The following is a 26,155-nucleotide window of genomic DNA, read 5'->3' as shown; positions in this document are numbered from 1 at the left end:
TGTAATTCTAAAACCCACTTTAAACATTTTTTTTCCAGGAAAACAATGGCTACTTAACAAACCTCTTAGCTGTCTCCACAGAATGCTGTTCTGCCAACTCCTTCTCCAGTTCCCTCTCTTTAGCCTCTTTCTGCCCAATAGGACAGTCTTCAGGCACAGTGAATAGTGACAAGGCATCTTTGCTGTCTTCTTCTCGGAGAACTTTAGCAAATACCTTCTCTGCTAAAAGCCGTACCTGCTCATCAACCTCAGAAATGTTCAGCTTTGGAAATTGCCTAGGCATCTCTGCTAATAAGAAAAAACAAGCCAGTTCACAGAATTGTAACTAAAAGTTGAATAAAACAATTATATTTCATGGCATTTCTACTGAAACTAAAATAAGAGTTTAGAATGAGAGAAAAAGTGTGCATGCATACAATTTACAGCACACTACAGGACATTAGCTTAACAGTAGTCAATAGTACATAAGGCAACAACCAATCTGTCATAAGAATCAAGGGAATCCTTTGAGTATGTTTGTTGTGGAGTTCAGTTTAATTTGTGAATTAGGACTTTTTTTTAAACTCAGAGGATAAATTTTGTTACTTCCATCAAAGTAACACTTCTAAGGTACAAACTGATTTAGGCACAAAAATGCCACTGCCTTAAGGCTGATTAAAGAGAAATGAGACTGAATGAAAGGCCATTCTCTGTGCCAGATAATCATATGGTATAGGGTAAGATGAGATTTCCATTGCTGAGTAATGCTGCTTGGGCTGAAGGATACTCTTGTATTTGTCATCTTCTATGTGAAGATATAGAGAAGGCAAGTATGATTAATAAGGAAGTTCACTTGCACTAGTCTTTATGTGATTCACAACCTTGTGTCACAGGTCAGGGCAACTGCATCTGTATTTCCCCACAGTGGTCTGGCAAGGGCACCCACTCTCAAGCATCCAGAGCCCTAGCCATTGCTTTACTTGTGCTGATACCTGTCTCTCACTCCCTTCTGACCAGGGTATTTCCAGGCTGCACAGTTCCCTGACTCTACTGAGACAGGCTGCCAAGCACACCTGCTTGCTTTCACTTCAGAGACTGATAACAGAAAGTTTGTCAACAGGGATAAGTGACCACACCATTCCTTTTATGCAAATCTATTTTATTTTTAAGGTAAAAACACTACAAAGAAAACTTATTAAACAGTAAAATAACCTACATGCATGCTAATAAGCTTCCCAGACATCAACCCAATTCTGATATGGGCTCTGTCAGGAGCAGTCCTATCTCACCCTATGGATTTTCTTGTCATGACAAATTCATCACAGCTTCAGCTCAGAACAAGCACAGCCTTATGGGGCCTCAGTAGGCCCCATCCTTCCACCCCTTCTTTAAGAATTAGGGCCTTCCATCTGTAACCCACACATCTCCCGGGTGTGGTGTTCTGTCCCATCTAGTCGCACCGAGACCACTTAGAGAGATAAAATGAGTCTGCTCTATAGCCTTAGCTAACAGCCAGTTGGCTTTTAGCTCATGCAGTAGAGCAGGGGTCAGCAACCTTTCAGAAGTGGTGTGCTGAGTCTTCATTTATTCACTCTAATTTAAGGTTTCGCGTGCCAGTAATACATTTTAACGTTTTTAGAAGGTATCTTTCTATGTCTATAATATATAACTAAACTATTGTTGTATGTAAAGTAAATAAGGTTTTAAAAATGTTTAAGAAGCTTCATTTAAAATGCAGAGCCCCCTGGACCAGTGGCCAGGACCCGGGCAGTGTGAGTGTCACTGAAAATCAACTTGTGTGCCACAGGTTGCCTACCCCTGCGGTAGAGGCTCATGCACTAAGCTCCAGAGGTCCCTGGTTCAATCCCACCCGCCGACAACTGGGGTCTCTTGGCGTTACATATGCACCGGGGTCCTGTCTGGTTTTTGGTCAGGAAAAAGGTACTGAGTCTGTTTAAAACCCAGGCTATTTATCCAAAAAACCCAGGAGAGTGGCTTCAGAACCTTGATAACAGAGGAAGTACATTAGCATCCCCTACCCTGCTAGAGAAAGTATATACAATGCCACGATAACACGTACGCAATGGCATATATTTATACAATGTACTCCAAAGGTGTTAACCCTAATTCAATAAAGTTTAACTTTATTGATTTTAAGTTTCTGAATTCCATAAAGTTTGTTCAGTATATTAGACTGTCAGTCTGTCATAATGTTACCAAAATTCTCATATTATTGGGCATTCCCAAGACACATGTACATGTGAACCTATTGAGACTTGGTGCTAGAAATTATACAAATTCCCTGCATTTCCACAAGCAGTGAGTTTTTGTAATGTAATATATATTCAATGGAGAAAGTTACAAGTATTCATTCTGAACAAAACATACGGGAGGAGGGATAGCTCAGTGGTTTGAGCATTGGCCTGCTAAACCCAGAGTTGTGAGCTCAATCCTTGTGGGGGCCATTTAGGGATCTGGAGCGCAAAAAAAAAAAAGTTGGGGATTGGTCCTGCTTTGAGCAGGGGGTTGGACTAGATGATCTCCTGAGGTCCTTTCCAACCCTGATATTCTATGATTAATAAAGTGGGAAGCCATACTAGCATGGGAAGTCACACTAGCAGAATTCCTTCCTGCCTCCTATTCTACTCCAGTGTCTTTAAATCAATTCCATACCCATATACAAGTTGAAAACTGATTTTAAATTCAGTCATATTTGCATATCTTTACCTTTTGTTTGTCATGGAGCGCTTGTGAAGTGGAGGTAACTTTCAAATACAGCATTTCAACTTCTGTATTTAGCTCAGCAGAGGTTTTTAATTAGTTTTCTAACAGCTCATAACTTGCTTTGATCTGCATGTGAGAGGGAGGCAGGGTATGGACTGTAGTTTCTATTGAGTTTTTAATCTTTTTTTAAAGCTGTTTTTATATTTAGTGTTTCTATTTTAATATCTTTCCATCATAAAAAGACTGGAATTTTTTTATAGCTGCGCCACTATAGATGATCTTTTAGAGTTTCTTCTGCAACTCTACAGTTTTGTTTGTTGAACTCCTTCACACACACTATCCCCAGCCTGGAACTTGATACATATGGTAGCAATTCAGGGAAAACTGTGGGCAAGTTATTGCCCAGCAGTATTAGTTTGTAAAGCATTTTTTAATACTTTTGGGTATGATAGGTGCTATTTTGAGCCAGATTCCATTGAATTTATTTGGGTTTAAAAATAGATGTGAACATGCATCAAAAAATTGGATCCAAATACCTTTGGAAAGTCTGGATCTGACCTTTGCATTTCAGGTCCCTCTTTGTATTTTTTTTTTTTTAAAATACATATTCAGTTACTGTGGTGTTTATTTTAAAAGTTTGTCTTATGCTAAAAACCAGTCTGGGTCATGACAACTTGGCATGATTTTGTCAATGCCCATATTACAATATTTCTGCAAACACGCTGCAGGCTTCAAATATTGATCCTTTTGATATGTCAGCCTGTTTTCTCAATCTAAAAGATTCTTCTAATTAACATCCACCTGTTTCCACAGTTGATTTGAGATTTGCTCTTGCTTTTAGTCTAAAAAGCTGATGTAGGTTGAGAAAATAGTGAATTTATAAATAAAAACATAAGAATGGCCATACTGGGTCAGACCAATGGTCCATCTAGCCCAGTATCCTGTCTTCCAACAGTGGTCAGTGCCACATGCTTCAGAGGAAATGAACAGAACAGGGCAATTTATCTAGTGATCCATTTCCTATCGTCCAGTCCCAGCTTCTAGCAGTCAGAGGTTTAGGAATACCCAGAGCATGGGGTTCTGTCCCTGACTATCTTGGCTATTAGCCACTGATGGACCTATTCTCCATGAACTTATCTAATCTTTTTGGAATCAAGTTATAGTTTTGGCCTTCACAACATCCCCTGGTAACGAGTTCCACAGGCTGATTGTCCATCAGTGGCGTAGCTAGGAGTGAAAATTTGGGTGGGCCCAACTTTTGGGTGGATGAGCAATGACAGGCTGTGCTCGCTCAGCTTCTCCCCTGATGCCATGCCCTCTTTCTAGCCTTGGTGCCCCCAGACACTGGGCTTCACCTGCCAAGCTGGGCATACACATGGGGTGGCTCAGAAAAGCTGAACAATCCCAGTCTCTTCATATGGAAGCTGTTCCATACCCCAATAGTTTTTTGTTGCCCTTCTCTGTACTTTTTCCAATTCTAATGTATCTTTTTTAGAGATGTGGTGACCAGAATTGCACACAATATTCAAGGTGGATTTATATAGTGGCATTATGATATTGTCTGTCTGTCCATCCCTTTCCTAATGGTGGCTAACATTGTTAGCTTTTTTTGACTGCCACTGCACATTGAACAGATGCTTTCAGGGAACTATCCATGATAACCTCAAGATCTTTCTTGAGTGGTAACAGATAATTTTGACCTCATCATACTGTATGTATAGTTGGGGTTGTTTTCCAGAGTGTATTACTTTGAATTTCATCTGCTATTTTGTTGCCCAGTCACCCAGTTTAGTTAGATCCCCTTGTAACTCTTATTGTAGTTAGCTTTGGACTTAACTCTTGAGTAATTTTGTATTGTCTACAAACTTTGCCATCTCACTGTTTACCCTTTTCCCCAGATCATGAATACAGTGAACAGCACTGGTCACAATATAGATCCTTGGGGATCCTGCTATATACTTCTCTCTGCTGTGAGAACTGACCATTTATTCCTACCTTTCTGTTTCCTATCTTTTAACTAGTTACTGATCCATGAGAGGACCTTCCCTCTTATCTCAGGACTGCTTTGTTTGCTAAAGAGCCTTTGGAGAGGGACCTTGTCAAAGGCTTTCTGAAAATCTAAGTACTGTACACTATAGCCACTGGATCACCCTTGTTCACGTGCTTGCTGACACCCTCAGAGAATTCTAACAGGTTGGTGAGGCATGATTTCCCTTTACAAAACCCATGTTGACTCTTCCCCAACATGTTGTATTCATCTATGCGTCCAATAATTCTATTTCAACCAATTTGCCTGGTACTGAAGTTAAGCTTACTGGCCTGTAATTGCCAGGACTGCCCCTGGAGCCTTTTTTTTTTAAAATGTCATTACTTTAGCTATCCTCAGTCATCTGGTACAGAGGCTGATTTAAGTGACAGGTCACCTACCACATTTGTAGTTCTGCAATTTCATATTTAAGTTCCTTCAGAACTCTTGGGTGAATACAATCTGGTTCTGGTGACTAACTACTGTTTTAATTGATCATTTTGTTCCGGAATCTCCTCTACTGACACCTCAGTCTGGGACAGTTCCTCAGATTTGTCACCTAAAAAGAATGGCTCGGGTTTGGGAATCTCTCTCTCATCCTCTGCAGTGTAGCCTAATGCAAAGAATTCATTTAATTTCTCCGCAATGGCCTTATCTTCCTTGAGTGCTCCTTTAGCACATGGATTGTTCAGTGGCCCCACTGATTGTTTGACAAGCTTCCTACTTTTGATGTACTTTAAAAAATATTGCTGTTAGTTTTTGTCTTGGCCTGCCTTCTGAAACTTTTACAATTGACTTGACAGGGTTTGTGCTCCTTTCGATTTTCCTCAGTTGGATTTGACTTCCAGTTTTTAAAAGGATGACTTTTTGTCTCTAACTGCCTTTTACTCCATTTAACCATGGTGGCATTCTTTTGGTGGTCCTATTGATTTTTTTTCTCTTTGGGGGGGGGGGGTCATTTGGGGTATACATATAGTTTACACCTCTTAAAAAATACCATAATAAAAGGTTGTCAAGGCTGAATCCCAACTCTGTCACTCTGAGTGCAGAAGTGAAGCCCTCAAGGATTTTAAAAATTAATACTTGCCACTCCAGGCTTCTATTAAACTCCCAAGGTCACAGCTTTTCTCTGACCTTGGCTTGGTAAACGCTGCCACCACCCAAATGCAACAAAACCCCCTTTGAACCCAGGAAGGAGCACTTGGGAATTCCTCCTTGTGGGGTGCCCTCAAGCCCTTTCACCCTCCCTCCAGGAAAGAGCTGAGAAAGGAAAAAAGGAGATTAGCTGTGGCTACCAGCTAATCAAACAACATGCACAAACCTCTTCGGACACCAAAAATCCAATCCTGTTTTTAAAAAAGGTAAACTTTATTAAAAACCAAAAGAAAGAAAATGCATCTGGAACTTAGGCTTTTGCTAGATTTTAAAAGAGAAATTTCAAAACTCAAGCACCCAAAATAGCTTTCTTGGGGGTTCAGCTTAAAGGTTACAAGCAAACAAATGCATCAGGGGTTAGCACAGAGGAGATCCACAAGCCAATAAGAAATAACCCTAATCACATCTAGCTAAACATTCTGATCTATTTACACATTTGGAGTTCAGATAAGTAGTTCTAGGCATGAGCTGATGACTTATAATCATACTTGGCTTAGCTGCTTATAGCATGGCTGCTCTGTTCCTCCAGCCCAAAGAACAACAAACAAAGGGAAAGTTTCTTTCCCAATTTTAAAAAGTTCTACCTTCCCATTGGCTCTTTTGGTCAGGTGCCCACTTTTTTTTTTCTTTACCTGGGAGACTTTTTAACCCTTTACAGGTAAAGCAAATAAAGATGGACACCAGCTAACTGGCTGGGTGTCCATCAAAAGAAGCTTACCCTCCCCCCCCCACACACACACACACCTTAATTTATTACACAGGTATATCAATTTCAGTTTAACTAGCCTCCTCACTTTTGTGTAGTTCCTCTTTTTGAAGTTAAATGCTACTGTGGTGGATTTCTTTGGTATCTCTCCCCTCCCCCCAAGGATGTTACATTTAAATACATTATGGTCATTATTACCGAGTGGTTCAGCTATATTCACCTCTTGGACCAGATCTTGTGCACCATTTAGTACTAAATCAAGAATTGCCCCTCTCCTTGTGGGTTCTAGGACTAGCTGTTCCAAAAAGCAGTTAGTAATGGTGATTTACTGGATATTTTTATTCTTATCTTGCATCTGATTCAAAGCCCAGGGAAGTCAATGGAAAGACTCCCATTGAGTTCAGATATACCCTTAAGCTTTTCTGTTCAGCAGCAATATAACACCAAATATTAAACTTTCACAAAATCAAGTATAATCTTAGAACAACTTCTATACACATGGTTGACCTAGTAATGCAGTGACAATGCAATATGTATCCAAATTGAGCTTCTAATGTCAGTTTCTCACTCTCATCTCATTAAAGTCATAGGAATCTTTCTACTGACCTCTGTAGCCATTGTTGTCAGCAACAGTTGCATGCAGTATTGTTGCAGCTGTGACAATCCTAGGATAGTAGAAAAACAAGGTGGGTGAGGTAATATCTTTTATTGGACCAACTTCTGTTTGTGAGAGACAAACTTTCAAGCCACACAGAGCTTGTCTCTCTAACCAACAGAAGTTGGTCCAATAAAATATATTCTCACCCACCTTGTGTCTCTAATAATAGTTAGACCCAGATATAGCTGCTGACAATAGTTGTCAGTTATAAGGACTTCCTAGGCTGCCTCAGGTGGTGTTGGAAACAGTTCACAGCTAGTGAACGTAGGACCAAATCAGCTCCATTAAAGATAGTATGACTAGTCCTCAGTGTTTCAGAGTAGCAGCCGTGTTAGTCTGTATCCGCAAAAAGAACAGGAGTAGAATCATAGAATATCAAGGTTGGAAGGGACCTCAGGAGGTCATCTAGTCCAACCCCCTGCTCAAAGCAGGACCAATCCCCAGACAGATTCCCCCCGATCCCTAAATGGCCCCCCTCAAGGATTGAACTCACAACCCTGGGTTTAGCAGTCCAATGCTCAAACCACAGAGCTATCCCTCCCCCATTTGTGGCACCTTAGAGGCTAACAAATTTATTTGAGCATAAGCTTTTGTGGGCTACAGCCCACTTCATCAGATGCATGTAGTGGAAAATACAGCACACACACACCGCCCCCCCCTCCCCTCTCTCTCTCTCTGAAACAATGGGTGTTACCATACACAGTATAAGGAGAGAGATCAGTTAAGGTGAGCTATTATCAGCAGGAGAGGAAAAGAACTGTTTGTAGTGGTAATGAAAATGGCCCATTTCCAGCAATTCACAAGGAGATGTGAGGAACTGGGGGGAGGGGGGGAAGCATGGGGAAATAGTTTTACTTTGTGTAATGGCCCATCCACTCCAGTCTTTATTCAAGCCTAATTTAATGGTGTCCAATTTGCAAATTCCAATTCAGCAGTCTCTCGTTGGAGTCTGTTTTTGAAGTTTTGTTGTTGTAATATTGTGACTTTTAGGTCCTTAGTGGTGGATTTAGAGTTAGTGGGGCCCTGTGCTCAGCTTCATTTTTGGGGCCCCCCCTTGGGACGCAGCCAAGAAAAAGAACATTCTCATCTCCCCCACCCCCATTTTTCATTCTTTTTTTCTTCATCCTCCTCCTATAATTAATAGGAAGTAAATGAAAATAAAGTGAGGTACCTTGATTGTTTTTTGTAGTCTAACTTATTTTTCCATAGACCACTTGAAAAATCGCTGAGGGTCTCGGCGGACCACTTAATGATCTTTCCAGATATTGTTTGTACCGTTAGCTAACTATTGTAAAGTGCTTTGGATAAGAGGCTTTATTTAAAAAACAGTAAAAAAAACATTGGGGTGCAGGGTCTAGCCAGAACTTAGGGTGCAGGAGGGGGCTCAGAGCTGGGGCAGGGGGTTGGGGTGTGGAGCGCTTACCTGGGGCAGCTCCCATTTGGTGCGAGGGGTGCAGGTGGGAATGTGGGGGGGGGGTGCAGGAGCTCCATTTGGTGCTCAGGGTGGGAGGTACAGGAGTCAGGGCACGGGGCAGGGGTGTGGTCTGGGGTCATGGGGGTGCTCTCAGCCCCCTGCCCTACCCCACCCCAGTCCCCTGCCCTGAGCGGCTCAAGGCAAGGGGTTGGGGGGGTACATGTGGAGGAGTGCGGGGACCCCACCTTTGCTCTGCCCCACCCCCTTCCCCAAGACCCCGCCACTGCCTCTTCTCCACCTCCTCCCCTGAGCGTGCTGTGGGCCCTGCTCCTCCCCCTCCCTCCCGGAGTGACCTGAGTGTTGGCAGCAGGGGAAGCACGGGGAGGGGTGGGAAAGCGGCACACTCGGGGGAGGAGGTGGGGGAGGGGGACCTTGGCTGCCGGTGGGTGCAGAGACTGCAGCAGGAGCCCCAGGAGCCAGCAGGACCAAGCTTCTGCCCCTGCAGCTCCCTGTCATGGGGAGGGGGGGGCCATGCCAGGGCACCCTGTGTTTTGCTGTAAAACCACCTCTGCTAGTCCTAGTGGAACATGGAGCTGCAAAATGGTTTTGTCCCATCTATAGTAGCAGTTTCATCATTGGCTGAGTAGGCCTAGAGAGGGATCCACTGCTGAACAATCATGGTCAGTGACTGATCGCTTTCCTAGTGTAAAAATGGCCTTAGTTACATAACTGTTAAAAACTGAAGTACAGTAGGAAACCTCTTGCCTGATAGACTTCAGTACTTAATCAGAATGGGCTAACAAAGTGAATTTTAAGTCATTACTCAAAATGAAGTGAAAAGTTGACATTTGATCTATGTATACATAAACCCCTATTCTCCACTAACACCAAACTATTTTTCTTCAGGACAGTGCTTGTTCCTGCACTCCTTTTTCGGGCAAATGACAGGTGCAGGCATCTCTTGTCTTCCAAGTAGGCTGTGTTTTGTTTACATTAATAAGTCAGTTCACATCACTGAAGAAAACTTAATAAACATAAAAATTGCGAAATGACTCTTCACTCACTATGCAATTTCTAATCTCCTTGGGCTGAGTTGGTAAGTTGATACACTTCAATATTTACTGTACTCCTTTAAAATAAAATGAATCCCCCACCTAGCAAATTTTAATTTCCCAAAGTAAAAATGGCTCACTGCTGTTGTGATTTGGGAAAGAGGAAATGATGAAACATTTATCCACTCTGGGAGGAGAGGCTGAATATTATGCAGTATTCAGAAAACCCTCTGTCCTTTCCTGATCCTTGTGTTTTTGTTTTTTTCCCCCTGCTATCCCAAAGTTGCTGTAGTTGTCTTTAACTTGTGTGGGAGTTATTTCTCTTAAACTCGTAAAGTAAGAGAGGACTGTGCTAGACACTACCTGACAGGATGATTACTTAAAAGACGATGATTGATCAGGAAGTTTAAAGCAGTGGTTCTCAACCAGGAGCTACATCAACTCATCTAAATATTGGCCTAGTTTTACAACAGGCTACATAAAAAGCACTAGTAGTTAGTACAAAGTAAAATTTCACACAGATGACTTGTTTATACTGCTCTATTTACTATACACTGAAATGCAAGTACAATATTTATTTCTAATTGATTTATTTTTAGTTACCTGGTAAAAAGGAGAAAGTAAGCAATTTTTCAGGAATACTGTGTTGTGACACTATTTTTATAAGCTAGCAGTTTAAGTGAGGTGAAACGTGGGGGTAGGGAAGACAAATCAGACTCCTGAAAGGGTACAGTGGTCTGGAAAGCTTCAGAATCACTGACTCAGAGGACGTGAATATTATAAAATCAGAGCTGCACCAGCCACCATGAGGAATCCTAGTCTGCTCCTCCACGCAGGGACCGCCAGGAGCATAGGGGTGAGGGGCTGAGAGGGGGGGAAATCTGGCCCTGGCCAGCTCTCTGAGGGAGGAGACTTGAACCAGGACCATGCCGCCGCTTTCTGGCGGACGACGACAGCCAGGAGCTGGCGGGGGAGGCTCAGGCTCCGGCTCCAGTGTTGCAATTTCCTCTGCCGGCTACAGCGGCCCCAAGGTGAGCGGATCCCGGTGCCAGCCCCGCGCCGCCCTGGGGAAGAAGGACTCACCTAGTGCCCCAGGGAAAGCCATGCTGGAGGCAGCACCAGGACGCAGGCGGCGCTGACCTGGGAAGAAGCCTTCAGCGCCGAGGAGGAGGAGGAGGCAGCGCTGGGGCTCACTCAGCCCCCTGCCCGGCCGGGGACTCTCCCAGGGGCGCCGGCCGCAGGCTCCGCAGCAGCATCCCGCTGCGGGCCGAGGGGCGGGGTGTTATATTCAGCAGCCCCGGCATGTCCCGTCCCGTCCCGCCCCGCCCGCGGGCAGCCCGCCAGCGGCTTCTTGCAGCGGGTCAGCTGGGCTCCGCGCGTGACGCCGGCCGGCTGCGGGAGCCGCTGTGCGGGGGCCCGGACCCTGACCTTGGCCCCGCGCCGCAGAGCGGAAGCAGCGCCCGGCCGGAGAGCCCGGCTGCAAAGGCCGAGGCGAGGTGCGCGGGGTTCCCGCCTCTCCCAGAGCCGCCAGAGGCCCGCGTGAAGGGACCGGCTGCAGGTGGGGTCCCCCAGCTCCCCCGCTGCGGCGGCAGGGCGAGCCCCGATCCCTACCTGAGGCGAGTGGGGGAGCCGGTCTCTCCTCCCGGCACTAGGCTTGTCCTGTAGCCGCAGCAGCTGCAGGCAGGGCAGCCGAGTGACTGTGCACAGCAGGGAACTTCTTACAAGGCGAAGGCTCGGGGAGGCGGGTTCCACCTCAAGTGCCCCTGGTGGAAACACACCGCACTGCCGCGGAGCGCTGGGGGAGTCGCCCACAGGCTGTGGCAGGGGAGTCAGGGCTTGCATGGACCCGTTCAGGGCAGCCAGTGCGCGCTGGTTCCTTACCGAGGCTTCAGGACAAGGGTCTCTTGTCAATTGCCGCCTCCACCTCCCAAGCTCGGGGGGACAGTGCCATCTCCTGGTGCTTCACCCCTGAGCCGCCTGGCTGCCGGCGGGGTGGAGGAGCTCCCAAGGGGATGTTCCCAGCCCAATGCGCCACGAAATGCTGCCTTCTCAAATCACCTGTGTCAAACACATTTCAAGAGCACTTTAAAGAAGTGGAAAATGTAGGGCCTGATCCAAAGCCTGCCGAGGTCAATGGAAAGATTCCCTTGGACATCAGTGGCCTCTGGATCAGCCCCAAAGTCTCTAGACTTTTCAAACTGCAGGTCCTGACCCAGTACTGGGTTGTGACATGTCAGGCACTGGCTCACGGTGGCTTTGGTCAGACTGACTGGGCCGTTAAAAGTCCCGTGAGCGCCACGGTGCTGCCTTGTCCCTACCTGTTCTGACACCGCACTGTGCCCCGGAAGCAGCCAGCAACAGGTCCGGCTCCTAGGCTGGGGGGCCATGGGGCTGCCCCCACCCCAAGCACCAGCTCCACCCTCAATGGGAGCTGGTGGGGGGCGGTGCCTGTGGGCGAGAACCGCGGGGAGCCGCCTGCACACCTCCGTCTAGGAGCCGGACCTGCTGCTGGCTGCTTCTGGGGCGCAGCGCCGTCTGCGGTGCCAGGACAGGCAGGAATACTGCATTTGCACTCCCACTGCGCCACTGACCAGGAGCTGCCGCAGGTAAGCCCATGCCCCAATCCCCTACCCCAGTCCTGAGCCTCCCCACCCCAAAGCCTCCTCCTGCACCCCAAGCCCCTCATCCCTGGCCCCACCCCAGAGCCTGCACCCCCAGCCCAGAGCCCTGATCCCCTCCCGTACCCCTACCCCAACCCTGAGTCCCCCAAACCCAGAGCCCCCTCCTGCACCCCAAACCCCTCATCCCTGGCCCCACTCCAGAGCCTGTAAAGTGTCGGGGTATCAAACTTTGTATGCAGACCCTAGTTAGATGACTGATAGGCCATAAAGTTCAGCCTTTTAGCAGCACACCTGTGTGTTACACATTTATTACACTGCCCATAGGGGAAGTTTTTTGCCAATTCTGTCAGTTAGTGGTTGGTTTATGCCCTAACACATGAGAGTTTATCCTTTCTTTTAAAAAAGTTTTAATCTATCTAATGTAACTGTAGGTATTCTCATTATTAAATAAATATAAATGTTTTAATCCTTTTTTAAACCTATTAAGTTCTTGGCCTTAATGATATCTTTTGGTAACTACTCCCACAAATTAACTTTGCATTGTGTAAAAATGCATTTCCTGTTGATTTTTCAATTTAATTGAATATCCTCTTGTTCACATACTACACAGCAGCACCCAAATTACCTCTTCATATCATCCATATCTTTGTATATATCTATCGTGACTGAAGTAGGAATATTTGTGTGAATAATAACTTGCAGGATCAAGCCCTTAATTTGGAATTTAACCTCTTCGTGACAGTAAACATGACTAGTATAGCTACAATCCAGCACAGAAGTTCCATAATATATGAACTCTATGAGAGTCAGCTCAGCATTTTAATATGTGACAAACAGAAAGTTAGTAAGTTCTGTAGTTTTGTTTGCATGCCAACATCCACTGAAGAATGCAAATTACATACACAATCTCCTGACACTGAATTTTGTGCTAATACCAATCCTTTGAGACAATAGCTTTCACCTAGGAGATGATTAAGCTGGAACATACATTAACCAAAATCAGGAAATAGTTTCTCATTTTTACTGGAGATTTTTTCAATTATGAATATATTTCTTTAGCTCCTAAAGTGCCTTGAAGTTAATGGATTTATATTTTTAAAGTACATTCATACTATTGATTTGTACTTTACTGTCGGGCAAAACAAACTAATGGATCAGATAGCAAAATGTCTCCATATTTGTAATGGACCATTAATGGTATCCAAAGATGTGATGTTATATACTTTTCTTACCTTTGTCTTTTTGTCAGTGTTGTAATTGGTATAGGTATCTTTATATTTAACTGTTGAAGTTAGTCATACTGAAACATTAGAAATAGAAGTAATAGATAAGAATAGTTTTGAAAAGCTGGGAGTGGAGATTGGTACTAAATGTAAAATGTTATTGAATTATATTTATAAATGTTAAATTATTCATTATATTCTCTCTACTAGAAGAGACATGCAATTCGGCAGATTTTTTTTTTTAGGACATATTAATATAGATGAGAGTTGTAGTGAGTTACAAAGCAAGAAAATTATTCCACGGAGGGTTTGAGATGATGTAAAACACAAGAGTGAAATCTGGTCTTGGGTTTCTCTGCAGGTGCAGTGTGTACATGCATTAAAAGGGGAGGCTTATGTTTTGCCTCTTTCAAGAATGGAGCCAAAAGACAGTAACTGATTGACATGCATGTAAGTAAGTAAACTAGCTAGGAAGCTGGGATTTTAGCTGCTCCTGACTTGTTTTGTTTTGGGAGGGGGGTTGTGGAAGGGTTGTTTTTGTCATCAAGAGAGAGCATGAAAAACAACCATTTTTGTTTTGTTTTGTTTTAAGATGGGTTAAATTTGGAACTTGACAGTGGTGGCAGTATACTTTTCAAATCTATTCCAGCTCTTATGGAAAGGCATTGCAATAACTCAATAGGCCAGGGTTAGAGTACTCACCTAGGATGTAAGAGGCCCAGGTTCAAATCACCCCCTCCCTGATTTAGAGCAGAGAGTTGAAACCAGATATCCCCCCTCAGTACTCTAAATAGTGGGCTATAAGGTATTCTGAGATGGGTCTCTCTCAATCTCTCCTGTTGAAGCTGCTCTACTTTGTATGAGATACTGTCATGGGGCCCACTCACCACAGTGGCACCTCCTGCTGGCCATCCAGGGGATAAGCTCTGTCAATTGCTGTGCCCTCTTCAGGTGGTGCCTCACCTACAGGGCCAGCTCCAGGCACCAGACGAGAAAGCACGTGCCTGGGGCAGCACATTGTAAGGGGCGGCATTCCGGCCAATCTTGGGGCGGCACATTCCGGCCGCCCTGCCGTGGTTCTTTTTTTTTCTTTGGCAGCCCAGTCCGCAGCTCCGGAGCCCCCGCCGGCTCCCTGCGCTCCGCCACTCCCAGCCCAGCAGGGGCACGGACCCCAGCCAGGGGGGCAGGAACTAGTGATCCCCGCCACTCACCGTGCCGCCGGGCTCCCCGGGACACGCAACTCCCCGCCACCTGCACCGGCCTCCGCCTCCCGTGCCGCTCTGAGCCCGGCCCAGCCGAGCCGCCTTTAAAGGAGCGGCTGAGCCAGCACCTCCTGCAGCCCCCCGGGGGCTCCGCCTGCCCGGCCGGGAGAGGCACCCCAAGGCCAGAGGGGGGAGCCCCTCTCACCCAGCTGTGAGGCACTGCCCTTCACCCCCCTGCAAGCTGCCTTGACAGCCCTCCACACGAGCCCTGCGGCTGCCATTTTTTTTTTTTTTTTTTTTTGCTTTGCGGCGGCAAAAAAGCTAGAGCCGGCCCTGCTCACCTATTATCCTCTCACCCTGCAGACCCTCTTCATGACTTGGCCCTCCAACTGAGTCACCATCCGTCTTTCGCCCTTCTGGGGTTACCCAAAGTCTTTCTATGCAAACAGTCCCAGACAGTCTTCTCCTGTGCTGCCATGATGGTTCCACTTCCCCAGTGGCTAGTAGGGGAACCCGGGCCCACCCTCTTCTCTGGGTTCCAGTCCAGGGTCCCTCAGCTCAGCAGTTCTGGGCTCTACCCTCTCAGCCCAGGCTGCTTCCTAATCTTCCTGGTCTCTCCCCCTCTCCCCGTCCCTGGGAGTACCAACTCCCTCCTCCCAGTGCATGACTGCTCTTTCCCCAACAGCCCTGTCTGTTGTCAGCTCCTGGGCTTTATAGGTCCCATCTATTCCTGCCCAGCTGAGCAGGGGTTGCAAGCATGGGCAGCGTGTGAGCCTCCCCTTTGGGGAGGCTAGCCATGCAGCCCTGCCCCTTCCACCTGAGGCCAGAGGCACCCCGGGAACTATCACGGGCCACCGCCTGCTCTCAGCACCAGCCGCAGGCCATCAGCCACTGCCAGCCCTAGCCCCAGGCTGCCGGCCAGTCCCAGTGCCAGGTCACCTGCCACCCCCAGCGCCGGCCATCCCCAGCGCCGGGTCACCTGCCGGCCCCAGCGCTGGGCTACCTGGCAGCCCCCGCATCAGCCCCAGTGCCAGGCTGCTGACTTCCGGCTGCAACTGAGATCCCACTGGCTTGGTGGAGAGGGGGGAGCATGGGCGGGGCCAAGGCTTCCTTTAGGGGAGGCTTAGCCTCCCCTGGCCTATTATACCCACCGCCCATGCTTGCAAGCATTGTGGAGGACAGGATTAGAATTCAAAATGACCTTGACAAATTGGAGACTTCATCTAAAATCAACAAGATGAAATTCAATAAAGACAAGAGACAAGGACTACACTCTAGAAAGGAAAAATCAAAGGCACAACTACAAAATGTGGAATAACTGGCTAGGTAGTTGTACTGCTCAAAAGCATCTGTCAGGTTATAGTGGATCTCAAATTGAGTATGAGCCAACAATGTGATGCAGTTGGTTAAAAGACTAATATCACTCTGCGGTATATTAACAGGAAGTTCATATGTAAGACATGGGAGGTAATTGTTCCATTCTACTCAGTATTGGGGAGGCCTCAGCTTTAGTAATGTGTCCAATTTTGGGGCTCCATGTTTTAGGAAAGATGTGGACAAAATGGAAAGAGTCCAGAGGAGAGCAACAGAAATGATAAAGGGTTTAGAAAACCTGACCTATGAGGAAAGGTTAAAAAAAAAAAAAAACCTGGACATGTTTAATCTTGAGAAAAGAAGACTGAATGGAGGGGACCTGATAAGTCTTCAAATATGTTAAGGGCTGTTGTTATAAAGAGGATGGTGATAAATTGTTCTCCGTGTCCACTGAAGGTAGGACAAGAAGTAATGGGTTTAATGTGCTGCAAGGTAGACTTAGGTTAGATATTAAGAAAAAATGTCTAACTATAACTGTAGTTAAGTTCTGAAATAGGCTTCCAAGGGTGGTTGTGAAATCCCATCAACTGGAGGTTTTTAAGAACAGGTTGGACAAACAACTGTTAAGGATGGTCTAAGTTTACTTGATTCTTCCTCAGCGCAGGGGGCTGGCCTTGAGGACCACTTGAGCACCCTTCCAGCCCTTCGTTTCTATGATTCTATGACTAATATGGAATAGGATAGATACATGCAAGATATGTTACCCTACTTCCACAACTATTGCTGATTTTTTTTCTTCATGTTATTGGGCTAGGTCTTATTTTCCCCATATTTATATGCCACTAGCCAAACGATTCCCATGATGATTATCCTATATTATGCTTTGGGAGAGTTAGGTGCCTAAGAAACAAATTCACAGAAGCCAGCACACTGAGCAAGGAGCTGCCTAAGCTAGCCAGTAGGAAATGCCAAGGAGAGGGGTCTGCATGTGTAGATGGCTGTTTGGGGATGAGGCCCTGCCCCTCAAAGGGACTTAGATGCTTCCCCCAACCCAGTGTTAGGTGACTATCTCCACTCAGGATTTACAGCCATTAACCCTCTCCTGGAGTTAGGGAGAAGGAGTGTGTGTTAATGGGGATGAGAGATATAGTTGGGCAAGGAAATAAAACCATTTATTATATTTTTGCTCTCAGCATCAGTCAAAATTGTTATTGGAATGTAACCCTTCTGCCCATCTAAGTTGGCAGCAACAAGGGCCAGGTTCTGTATCTAGGGGTTCCGTTTCAATAACGCAATGCAAAACCGGCTCGAGCCCCCACCCAGTGACCTGGGACAATTGCATACCACCCCCTGGGTGCCTCTAAGAGGCAATACTTCCCCTCTCGCAAGCACGGAGTCTGAGTGTAGCAGAAAATGTTTAATAACATGAGGTAAACGACATCAGCATTAAATTGGAAAAAACACCACAAACAGGATTCATAACACAAACCATGAGCAAAAAAAAACCCACCCCAGCAAATTGGGCTGTGTCCTTTCCCTTTGGTTCTTGAATCCAGCAACCCAAAAATCACCCAGAGTCCCAAAAGTCCAACAACCCCCAAAGTCTCTGTCCCTGGTCAGTGCAGCCCCAGAGTAAAAGGGGGGCACGCAGGGTGTTAAGGGGCACCTTACGTGATCCGAGGCCAGCTGTCTCTCCGTGGGGTTCCACCGCAGCCTTCACCACGAGCCAGTCCACTTCCTGCCGTCCCACGAACCGCTCCACTCTACAAGCTGCTCCGCTCCACTCCACTCCGCGACCTGTGAGCTGCTCCAGCCGTCCCCGCAAACAGCTCCGCTTGCCATTCCTTAGGCCACTCCAACCATCCCCACAAGGCTCGGCGCCACTCGCTGCTCCTCCAGTCATCCCCACAAATTGCTCCGCCAGCTGCTTAGCAATATAGCTTCAGGCTCCCCCACTAGTTAACACAGCACTTAATAACTTTAACTCTTTTGTGATTTCAGCTCTTAGTGATTTCAGCTCAGAGTAGGGGAATCCCAGTGCTGGTGCACCATTGGCCCAAAGTGAATTCAGCTCAGCAGCCTGTAACTAGACTCCTAATGGAATCAAAGTTAGCTCTGACATTCAACAGTGGAGAGAAGAGGTGGTGCAATTGGTGTTTCAAGCCCTCAGAGGGGGCCCATACCATCAGGTACAAATACCTGTCCCCATCCTCTCTCAATTCACTGGGTTTTGTAACCCATGCCCCTTGTCAAGCAAGTGCTATTTAGGTAATGGTGAAGGACTCACTCAGTCCTTCTGTCATACAACAGTTCCACTGGCTTTGATTCACAGAATCAGGGTAACAAAACTTTATTCTTCCTGCCCCAATAACAGAGAAACTGGGGATTCCACACCAGCCAAAGTAACCACTTTCAGTTGCTGTTGTTTCATGCCACGCGGGTGGGTGTGCCTATGCAAACAAGATCAGCCCCTGGAGTTCTTTTCCACACTCGCCATAATTCACCACCAGCTGTCAGGGTAGAGCTCATCCTGACTCTGCTTACATCAATATCCTTAGGAAAAGTGCTAGATGGATCTTTTCCCCATTGAAATAGTTGGAATATAGCTTAGGAAAACATGTTTTCTTGGTTATTGGATCTCAGACTTCAGTAAATGTTATACCTATAGATCCCATTTCAGCGCTCAGGGCTTCTCTACATTACCTGCTGGATCGACAGGCAGCGATCAATCCAGTGGGGGTCGATTTATCGCATCTAGTCTAGATGCGATAAATCGACCACCAAGCGCTCTCCCATGGACTCCGGTACTCCACCGGAGCGAGAGGTGCAGATGGAGTCGACGGGAGAGCGTCAGCAGTCGACTCACTGCAGTGAAGACACCGCGGTGAGTAAATCTAAGTACGTTGACTTCGGCTATGTTTTTCAAGTAGCTGAAGTTGCATAATTTAGACCGATTCCCCCCCACACTCCCAGTGTAGACCAGACCTTTAATATTCTATGTAATTCTCAGTGACTTCATTGACAGTGGCACCGATTCAAGTGAAAATGAAATTTAGCCCATAGTCATATGTTGGGAACACTTTCGTGTGGTTCAGACCTAATATTTGAATTCATACTCTTTTTAGTCTTAGTGCTTTTGCCAGGGGTGAAAGTAATTTACAGGACTTACCGGTACTGCCGGAGTCCTGAGGGGGGCGTGGCCTCAACCGGAAGAGGCGGGGGCTCTCAAGATTTAAAGGCCCTGGGGCACAGGCTCTGGCTGGGAGCCCCAAGGCCTTTAAATCAACCCGGGGCTCCCAGCTGCGGAGGTGGCTGGGAGCCCCCAGGTCTCACGGGCAAATTAAAGGGCCCGGGGCTCTGGCCGCTGCGGAGCTCCGGGCCCTTTAAATCTCCACCGCAGCTCCGGCTGCCGGGCTGGGGCCGGGATTTAAAGGGCCCGGAGCTCCTGTGGCTGCAGGGAGCCCCGAGCCTTGCTGGGCTGGGGCCAGGATTTAAAGGGCCTGGAGCTCCTGCCGCTGCGGGGAGCCCCGAGCCTTGCTGGGCTGGGGCCAGGATTTAAAGGACCCAGAACTCCTGCCACTGCGGGGAGCCCCGAGCCCTTTAAATCCTGGCCCCAGCCCGGCCGCCGGAACTGCGGGCGGGATTCAAAGGGCTCTGGGCTCCCCGCAGCAGCGGGGGCTCTGAGCCCTTTAAATCCCGGGCCCAGCCCGGCCGCTGAGCTGCGGGCAGGATTTAAAGGGCTCTGGGCTCCCTGCCGCAGCGGAGAGCCCAGAGCCGTTTAAATCCCCACCGCGGAAGCCGGTGCAGTCCGGCACGGTGTACTGGCTCTTGCCGGTACGCCGTACCGGACCGGACCGGCTTACTTTCACCTCTGGCCTTTGCTGAGACTGCCACCCACAAAACTGACATGAGAATTTGACACACAATCCGTGGGTCAGAGTCTTCTTTGCATTAACATTAGAACTGGATTCTTATTTATATTGACCCTTTAGGTCTAGCCTTTCCAGAAGCGTCTCAGGATATTTTTCCTGCAGTATGTTACTACAAACTAAAATAAGTACACTGTATAAATCAAAATTTGAAAGGTATTGTATGTGGAAAATTAAAATGGAAGTGAGAACCACAGAAACCACACCAAGGGTCTGAGTGTTGAGTCACTACTCAAAAAAATAAAACTAAAAAAGAATGTATTCATAATAATCTCAATCTCAAATACCATAGCAATACTTTACCTTCAGTTTATAAATGGAAAAAACGGTAACACTTTAGTGCACCAGGAAACTTTTAAAACCAAATGAAAGGATTTGGAGCTTTTAGTCTTGAAAGCTATCAGTAAGATATTTGGAAAGTGTTCTCTTCTAACCACCTGTCAACTTTCCAGATGGAATCTACCTGTAGGCCTTGTTAGTGAAATTGCATTTGTTACAGCAGCTCTTGTGAAATATCATTTCAAAATCAGTTGATTTTAAATCTGTTCAGTTTGGGCTTTGCAAGCATTTACTCTTAATGGAAGTTTCTCTTTGAAGTTATAAATTATATATCTGAAATTCTGAATCTTTCCTAAGCAGGAAAGATCTGGCCACATTATTGTACAAACCAATGGATCACTCATGTTTAGAGCTTGAATCATCTTTTAATCTGATCAAAGTTCAGATCCAGAAAGTTAAGTTTCACATCTGTTGTGGTAAAATCTCAAATCCATTTATAATCTTTTTAATCCAAATTTCCTCCCAAAGTTCGATGTACTGCCACCCAGTCATCAGCCTCATTTTATCAGATATTCTATTCATCCAGTATACACACAAAGGAAAATATTTGGCAAGCAACTATCTGATAAGTATACACCGCCTGTGCATGCTAAATAATGTAACAGTGTAGTCATATGCCAAACCCATACTGAGAAGCTAATAGTTTCTTTAGTATGATAACTCTAAAAATGGAGAATAGTGAGAATTTTGATTTCTGCATAAACAGGACTGGAGACTTAATATAAATCTGGCAGACGTGTTTGTCTACTACAGATAGTCTCAGCAGGTGACGTGCAGTTCTGGATTTGTATTATATTTAAACTAGGATTCAGATTTAGTGATGAACCAGATCTACAGCTTGGGTTTGGATTTCATGGCACTGAAGTCTCACAAACTGCTCTTGTGAGATTTGCTCCAAAATGGCAGATATCTTTTGAGATCAGATATCCTCATGAGATTTTCACAGAAAGTTGTTCTCAAGATATTTTGGCTGAATCTAAATGAGAACCACAAAATAAATCGGGCATTGGGTACAGCTGTGGTGGAGGTATACAAAACCCGCACCAGTAAGGAAAGGGTTAAGCAGCCGCTGTGGGCCCAGCCATCCCCACCTCACCACAGCTGCAAACCATGCTTGGCTTGGAGGAGGCACTCAAAAAGGAGAACAGCCCAGCTCAGTAGGAGGGCAGACAGTGGAAGCAAACTGATCTACACTCCAGGAAAGATGCATTGCAGGAAGTCCTCCTGCCCAAGACTCTGGGTGTAGTGGCTTTTGCCAAAACCTGCAGGGAAGAGACTTGTGACACAGAGAAGGTCTGAGGCTTTACCTCTGATTTCAGTTATCTAATGTTGTAACTTTATCTTCTGGAAAAGAGGGGACTGGTAGGAAGTGATCCATGGAGGCAGCAGTACGGCATGTTTGGGTGCAGGACTTAATGCTTACCACATGGCCCTGGACCAGAAGCCAGTGGAGAGGATGGGCCTTGGCTCCCCTACTAGCCCTTTGGCAGTGCAGAATGCAGAAAGCCTACTCCTGATAAGGGGAATCTGGGGGAGAGAAGGCCCTGAAGCCAAAAGTCTTGAGACCCTGAGATCTTGTCCCAGGACAGATCAGAAGCCCTTGCTTAACCAATAGGGCTGGAGTCTTTATATACCCCAAAAGGTCTTACTGCCATTAGATGCATGAGCTCGTCAGAGCACTGAGCCACGAGAGGGACAGACTGCCACAAGGCAGGAGTGGCTGTCAACGGGGCCAAGACAGAAGAGAGCCTGCTGTGCCCAGGCCTGCCCACAAGGCAGCACCTGCAATGAGTGATCTCTGTCACACCAACCAGAACTAAGACAGTAAAGTTGGTTTGAGTTCAGCTATAGAGGCATTTGGCCTATCCATTTATTATAGATATCAGCCCTGATTCTCTGATGGGGCCAGAAAGGGTTCAAGGAAGTCTGGATTGGAGGCAAGGATGTGCCTGATGTGATGTGTTGTACTTGCACTCCTTTTTGCACTTTCAGCTGGTAAGGTATGTTCCTGTGTGGGTGTCTAGTATCATGAAGGAAGCCATATAGTGTTTCTTGATGAAATGGCAAATGCCCTCAGTTGAATGTGATGGGATGGTATTAGCTAGCTGCCTAAAGTGTGTGTCTCCTCCCATGGGCATCACTTCAGCTTTCCTGGGTTTAGCGTCAACCATCTGTTTCTCATCCAAGGGTCAGAGCTCTGGTTGTGGAGGTGAAGTTGCCCAACATGACCTTCTATCCATAGTTTGTGCAGAAAGAGCAGAACCATCTAGTGCTGCCCCTACTAGTTCTCTTGGGAGAACCAGCAGCATCTCGATCAACAGTGTCAAACACCATGTTGTGATCCACAAGGAGGAGGACAGATGTTTTACCATCGTCCCTGGCCAGGAGATCATCCAGCAATGCAACCAGTGGAGTTCCCATATTTAAAGCCTGATTGAGAAGAATCTAGGATATTGGAAGACTTCAGGTGATTTTGGAAACAGCTTATAGTCATCTTCTTAATTACCTTCTTCATGAAAGGAAGGCTGAACACTGGCAAGTAGTTTGCAAGGTTAGTGGCACCTTGAGTACGGATTGGACAATTTCATGTTTGAAAGTAGGTAGTTAGTTAGAGGATCTAGATATTCACTGCAGTCTTTTACCAGCCAGCAGTGGCTACTAACTTTCTGGACATGCTGCTCCTTCTCCCTTACATCTGGACCCCTGGAAAAAAAACAATATGAACAAATGTGAAGATGCAGCTGATGTACATCTACTCGTTCCAAGAATATTTAAAGCCAAGAAAATGCAAAATTCTGTCCTTTCCCCACCCACCCCCGCATCAACTAAACTCAAAGGGACAGATTCTCAATTGCACCTGAGTAAAACTCTGGCCCAGAGAGGATTGGTACCATCACTACTCATGGCTCACTGATCCTTCACCACCCAGCCCCAGAGTAAACTGGAAATACAAAATTAAGAAGCAACTATAATTTGACATTGGCATAAGGTCTCTCCATAACTTATGGCAATTTGAAGATTCTGCATAGCAGAGCTCTATTCTTCCTTGTCCCCAGAATGCCCCGGGTGTGGGGAGTGGCAGGTGCAGGAACTGGCTCTGTCATCTCCAATAGCAGAGAGTTCCACTACACAAGGGGAATTCTCTACTGGCCACCTACAGACAGAATATGTCCACTTAGCATGCCCCCAAGCAATGCTAAGCAGCCACAACGGATCAGAGAATCCACTCTAAATGTGTTTGTTTTAAATTAATGGGTCTGAGTTCTCACCTGAAAATTTATTTTTATTTTATATTATTTTGTCTCTAGCTTGATTAGGAGGAAAAATGCTATGCCTATACTTGCATGCAGAATAAGGACGCGAGGTTCTGTCTTACTTCTTCAAAGCTTCCCTAAAATATTTGGAATGGGATCTGTATCCTGTCAATTCTCTCCATATTATTTCCCATTATGTAAATAATGGAAACAAAGGAAAAGCTGTTTTATACACTGTTAACACTCTTTGCCAGGAGGGAAAACTTAGTCCAATATTATAAAATGTGCATGTGCCACCCACCTACAAAACAGGGACTGCTTCCGTTTTGCCAGACGTTCATTTATTTTGTCAACAGGCTCCTTATGTCATGATTGAAAGTGCTGTTGCACCACTTACTGTCCCTACTGCACATATTTGTTTTAGTATCTCCTTGTCTGTTGCAACCTTGTTGGTATTATGTAAACAGCAGTTATGCAAGGAATGAAAGCTGCTCAGTGTCTCACAGATTTTAGATTACATAACAGTTCATTGCTATTGGAGCTTTCTATATTCCTACCAATACTCCACATGAAGTAAAGGGGAGGGGGAAGCACTCTTCACTTTATTAGAGGTATGTATCCCAGCTTCAAGATTGTCTGTCAGAGCTTTTTGCCATCACAGTATTATTTTACTTCTGAAATTTCATGTAGCCCTATTCGCCCCCACAGGATGGATGAAATTCATTCCTATGCAGAGGGCCAGCATAATGCCTACACACCTCTTAAACTCTCTTTTGAAGGAGTAAGTGAGACTTAACTGGCACATAATTGTTGTACTGGCTTTCTGCACAGGGATGAATTTAATCCAACAAAGCAAATTCTGTTGAAGTCAATGGGACTCCGGACTTGGGACTCTGTGGAGGAGAACAGGGACCTTGATGTTTAAATACCTTGTATCTCAAGAGGGACTGACTGGCTCAGAGGATTGATAATAGCCTAGGACACAGCCTTTCACCATAGAGACTAACAAGTACTCCTCGTTGTTTTTGCTGATACAGACTAACACAGCTACCACTCTGAAACCTGTCAGCCTTTTACCTCTAGCTTGCTCAAATCCATCACAGGTCAGTTTAGGCATCAAAAGTTTCTGCTGGTTGTTGGAGCTCCTATGTGAAATGAATTCTTGGCCTCAGTCCAGTATCTAGTGGACAAGTGCCCATTCTCATTGACAACCTTTTTACTGATCTCAGAAGACGGGCCAATGTTGGATGGAGATAGAGAATGACTTATTCTCAGAGCCACAGAAGTGGTCTCTCCAAATCAAGGTTGAGGCACTCTATTGGGGAAGCTGTTCCTTATGCTATAGTCATTCTGTAGGCAAAGAGAAGGCCTGATTAAAACCCAACATCTTTCATGAACATTAGAATTCAAGTATATCTATAAGTCTTATGTACATTTGAGTGTGAATATGTAGGCTTCACATGGAACAATTCTGATGACATCTATCTATTGCTGTCTGAGAGTTATAATGCAAAGATCTTTTTATTTCAAACATGCCCATGCTTGTTCTCTCTCCCAACCCCATGTTTTTCATAGCAACCATTGATGTTATCTGTAATGATTGCACATATCTAGAAGAAGGAATTGTTATTTATGTTCCCTCTGTTGGCAGCTTCTGCAGCGAAAGTATTAAATTGTTGTTCATGCCTTTTTTTTTATTCCCCCCACACACACCTCCTGACAGCAGCACAGGTGTGTTGGGAGGCAAGGGGCTGATATGGGCAGACTCGATGTGGGCCTGGGGCAGAGATGGGAGCTGGGGAGGTACACAATTAATTGATGTAGGGCTGGAGGGTGTGGTTAATTAACTGATGCAAGACTGGGGTATGAGCAGTGTGTGACTGACAAATCCAAAAGAAGTGGGATACCACATTAAGATTTATTGTACCACTAGGGAAACATAAATGGAGGATTGTGGGAGGAGGGAAAGAAGAATTTTGTAAATAATGTAGTTCCCTTACTGTTGGGGGGGGGGGGGGGGGGCGGCTTGAGAGGAGCAGTTTCCACCGACAGCCAGAAGCATAGAGGCAGTGCCTGGGAAGAGGAAACTGAAATGGTCTGCCAGCCAGGGGAGAGTGAGGCGGAGGAGTTACTGGGATAGAGGTCTCGCTGATCTGGCTGCACAAGCAGAATAACCTGCCCATGGCTGGCACCACCCAAACATGCATCCTGCTCAAACGTGTGTGAGGGAGGACTCTTCTAGCAGCAGGAGTTGGAGCTCTTTCCTATCCTGCAGAGAGCATTTTGTTTCTCGTCCAGAGGAGTCCAGGCCCCCAGAAGCTCTCAGCTTCACTGCGGGTCCCCCCTCTGCTAACTGTCCCTAAAACACCTTGCCTGTTAACGGCATTGGGCAGGTGGAGTAGCCAGCCCCTTCACCCAAACAATCAGCATCGTCTAGCCAGAACCAGCAGGGGAAGAGGACAGGCAGCCTGGCCCAGACAAAGGGGGGAGGAGAGAAGGAGCCATCAATTGCCACCTGCCGCCCTCCCCACCTGTTAGGCCTCCCTTGCACCAGAAGTC

General features: G+C 46.2%; 1 protein-coding gene across 5 annotated transcripts in view; it reads right to left on the bottom strand.

Annotated features, from left to right (window-relative positions):
* Positions 1-11,463, bottom strand: part of AMPD3 (adenosine monophosphate deaminase 3) — a 52,339-nt gene extending 40,876 nt beyond the window's left edge. The window contains exons 1-2 of one of the 5 annotated variants that reach the window (XM_024196699.2): positions 11,326-11,463; positions 63-288 (exon numbers count right to left, since the gene is read on the bottom strand). In XM_024196699.2, the coding sequence (XP_024052467.1) occupies positions 63-283 (221 nt within the window). In that variant the 5' untranslated portion in view covers positions 284-288; positions 11,326-11,463. Of the gene's footprint in view, positions 1-62; positions 289-7,196; positions 7,241-10,797; positions 10,981-11,325 lie in introns of those variants that run through there. The other 4 variants (XM_024196707.2, XM_024196724.3, XM_024196690.3 and 1 more) reach the window with 4 other exon arrangements.
* Positions 11,464-26,155: the final 14,692 nt, after the last annotated feature.

The sequence above is a fragment of the Terrapene carolina genome, unplaced genomic scaffold (assembly GCF_002925995.2).
Source record: "Terrapene carolina triunguis isolate 2854851 unplaced genomic scaffold, T_m_triunguis-2.0 Scaffold96, whole genome shotgun sequence".
Taxonomy (NCBI): Eukaryota; Metazoa; Chordata; order Testudines; family Emydidae; genus Terrapene; species Terrapene triunguis.
This window is presented reverse-complemented; position numbering and strand designations above follow the sequence as displayed.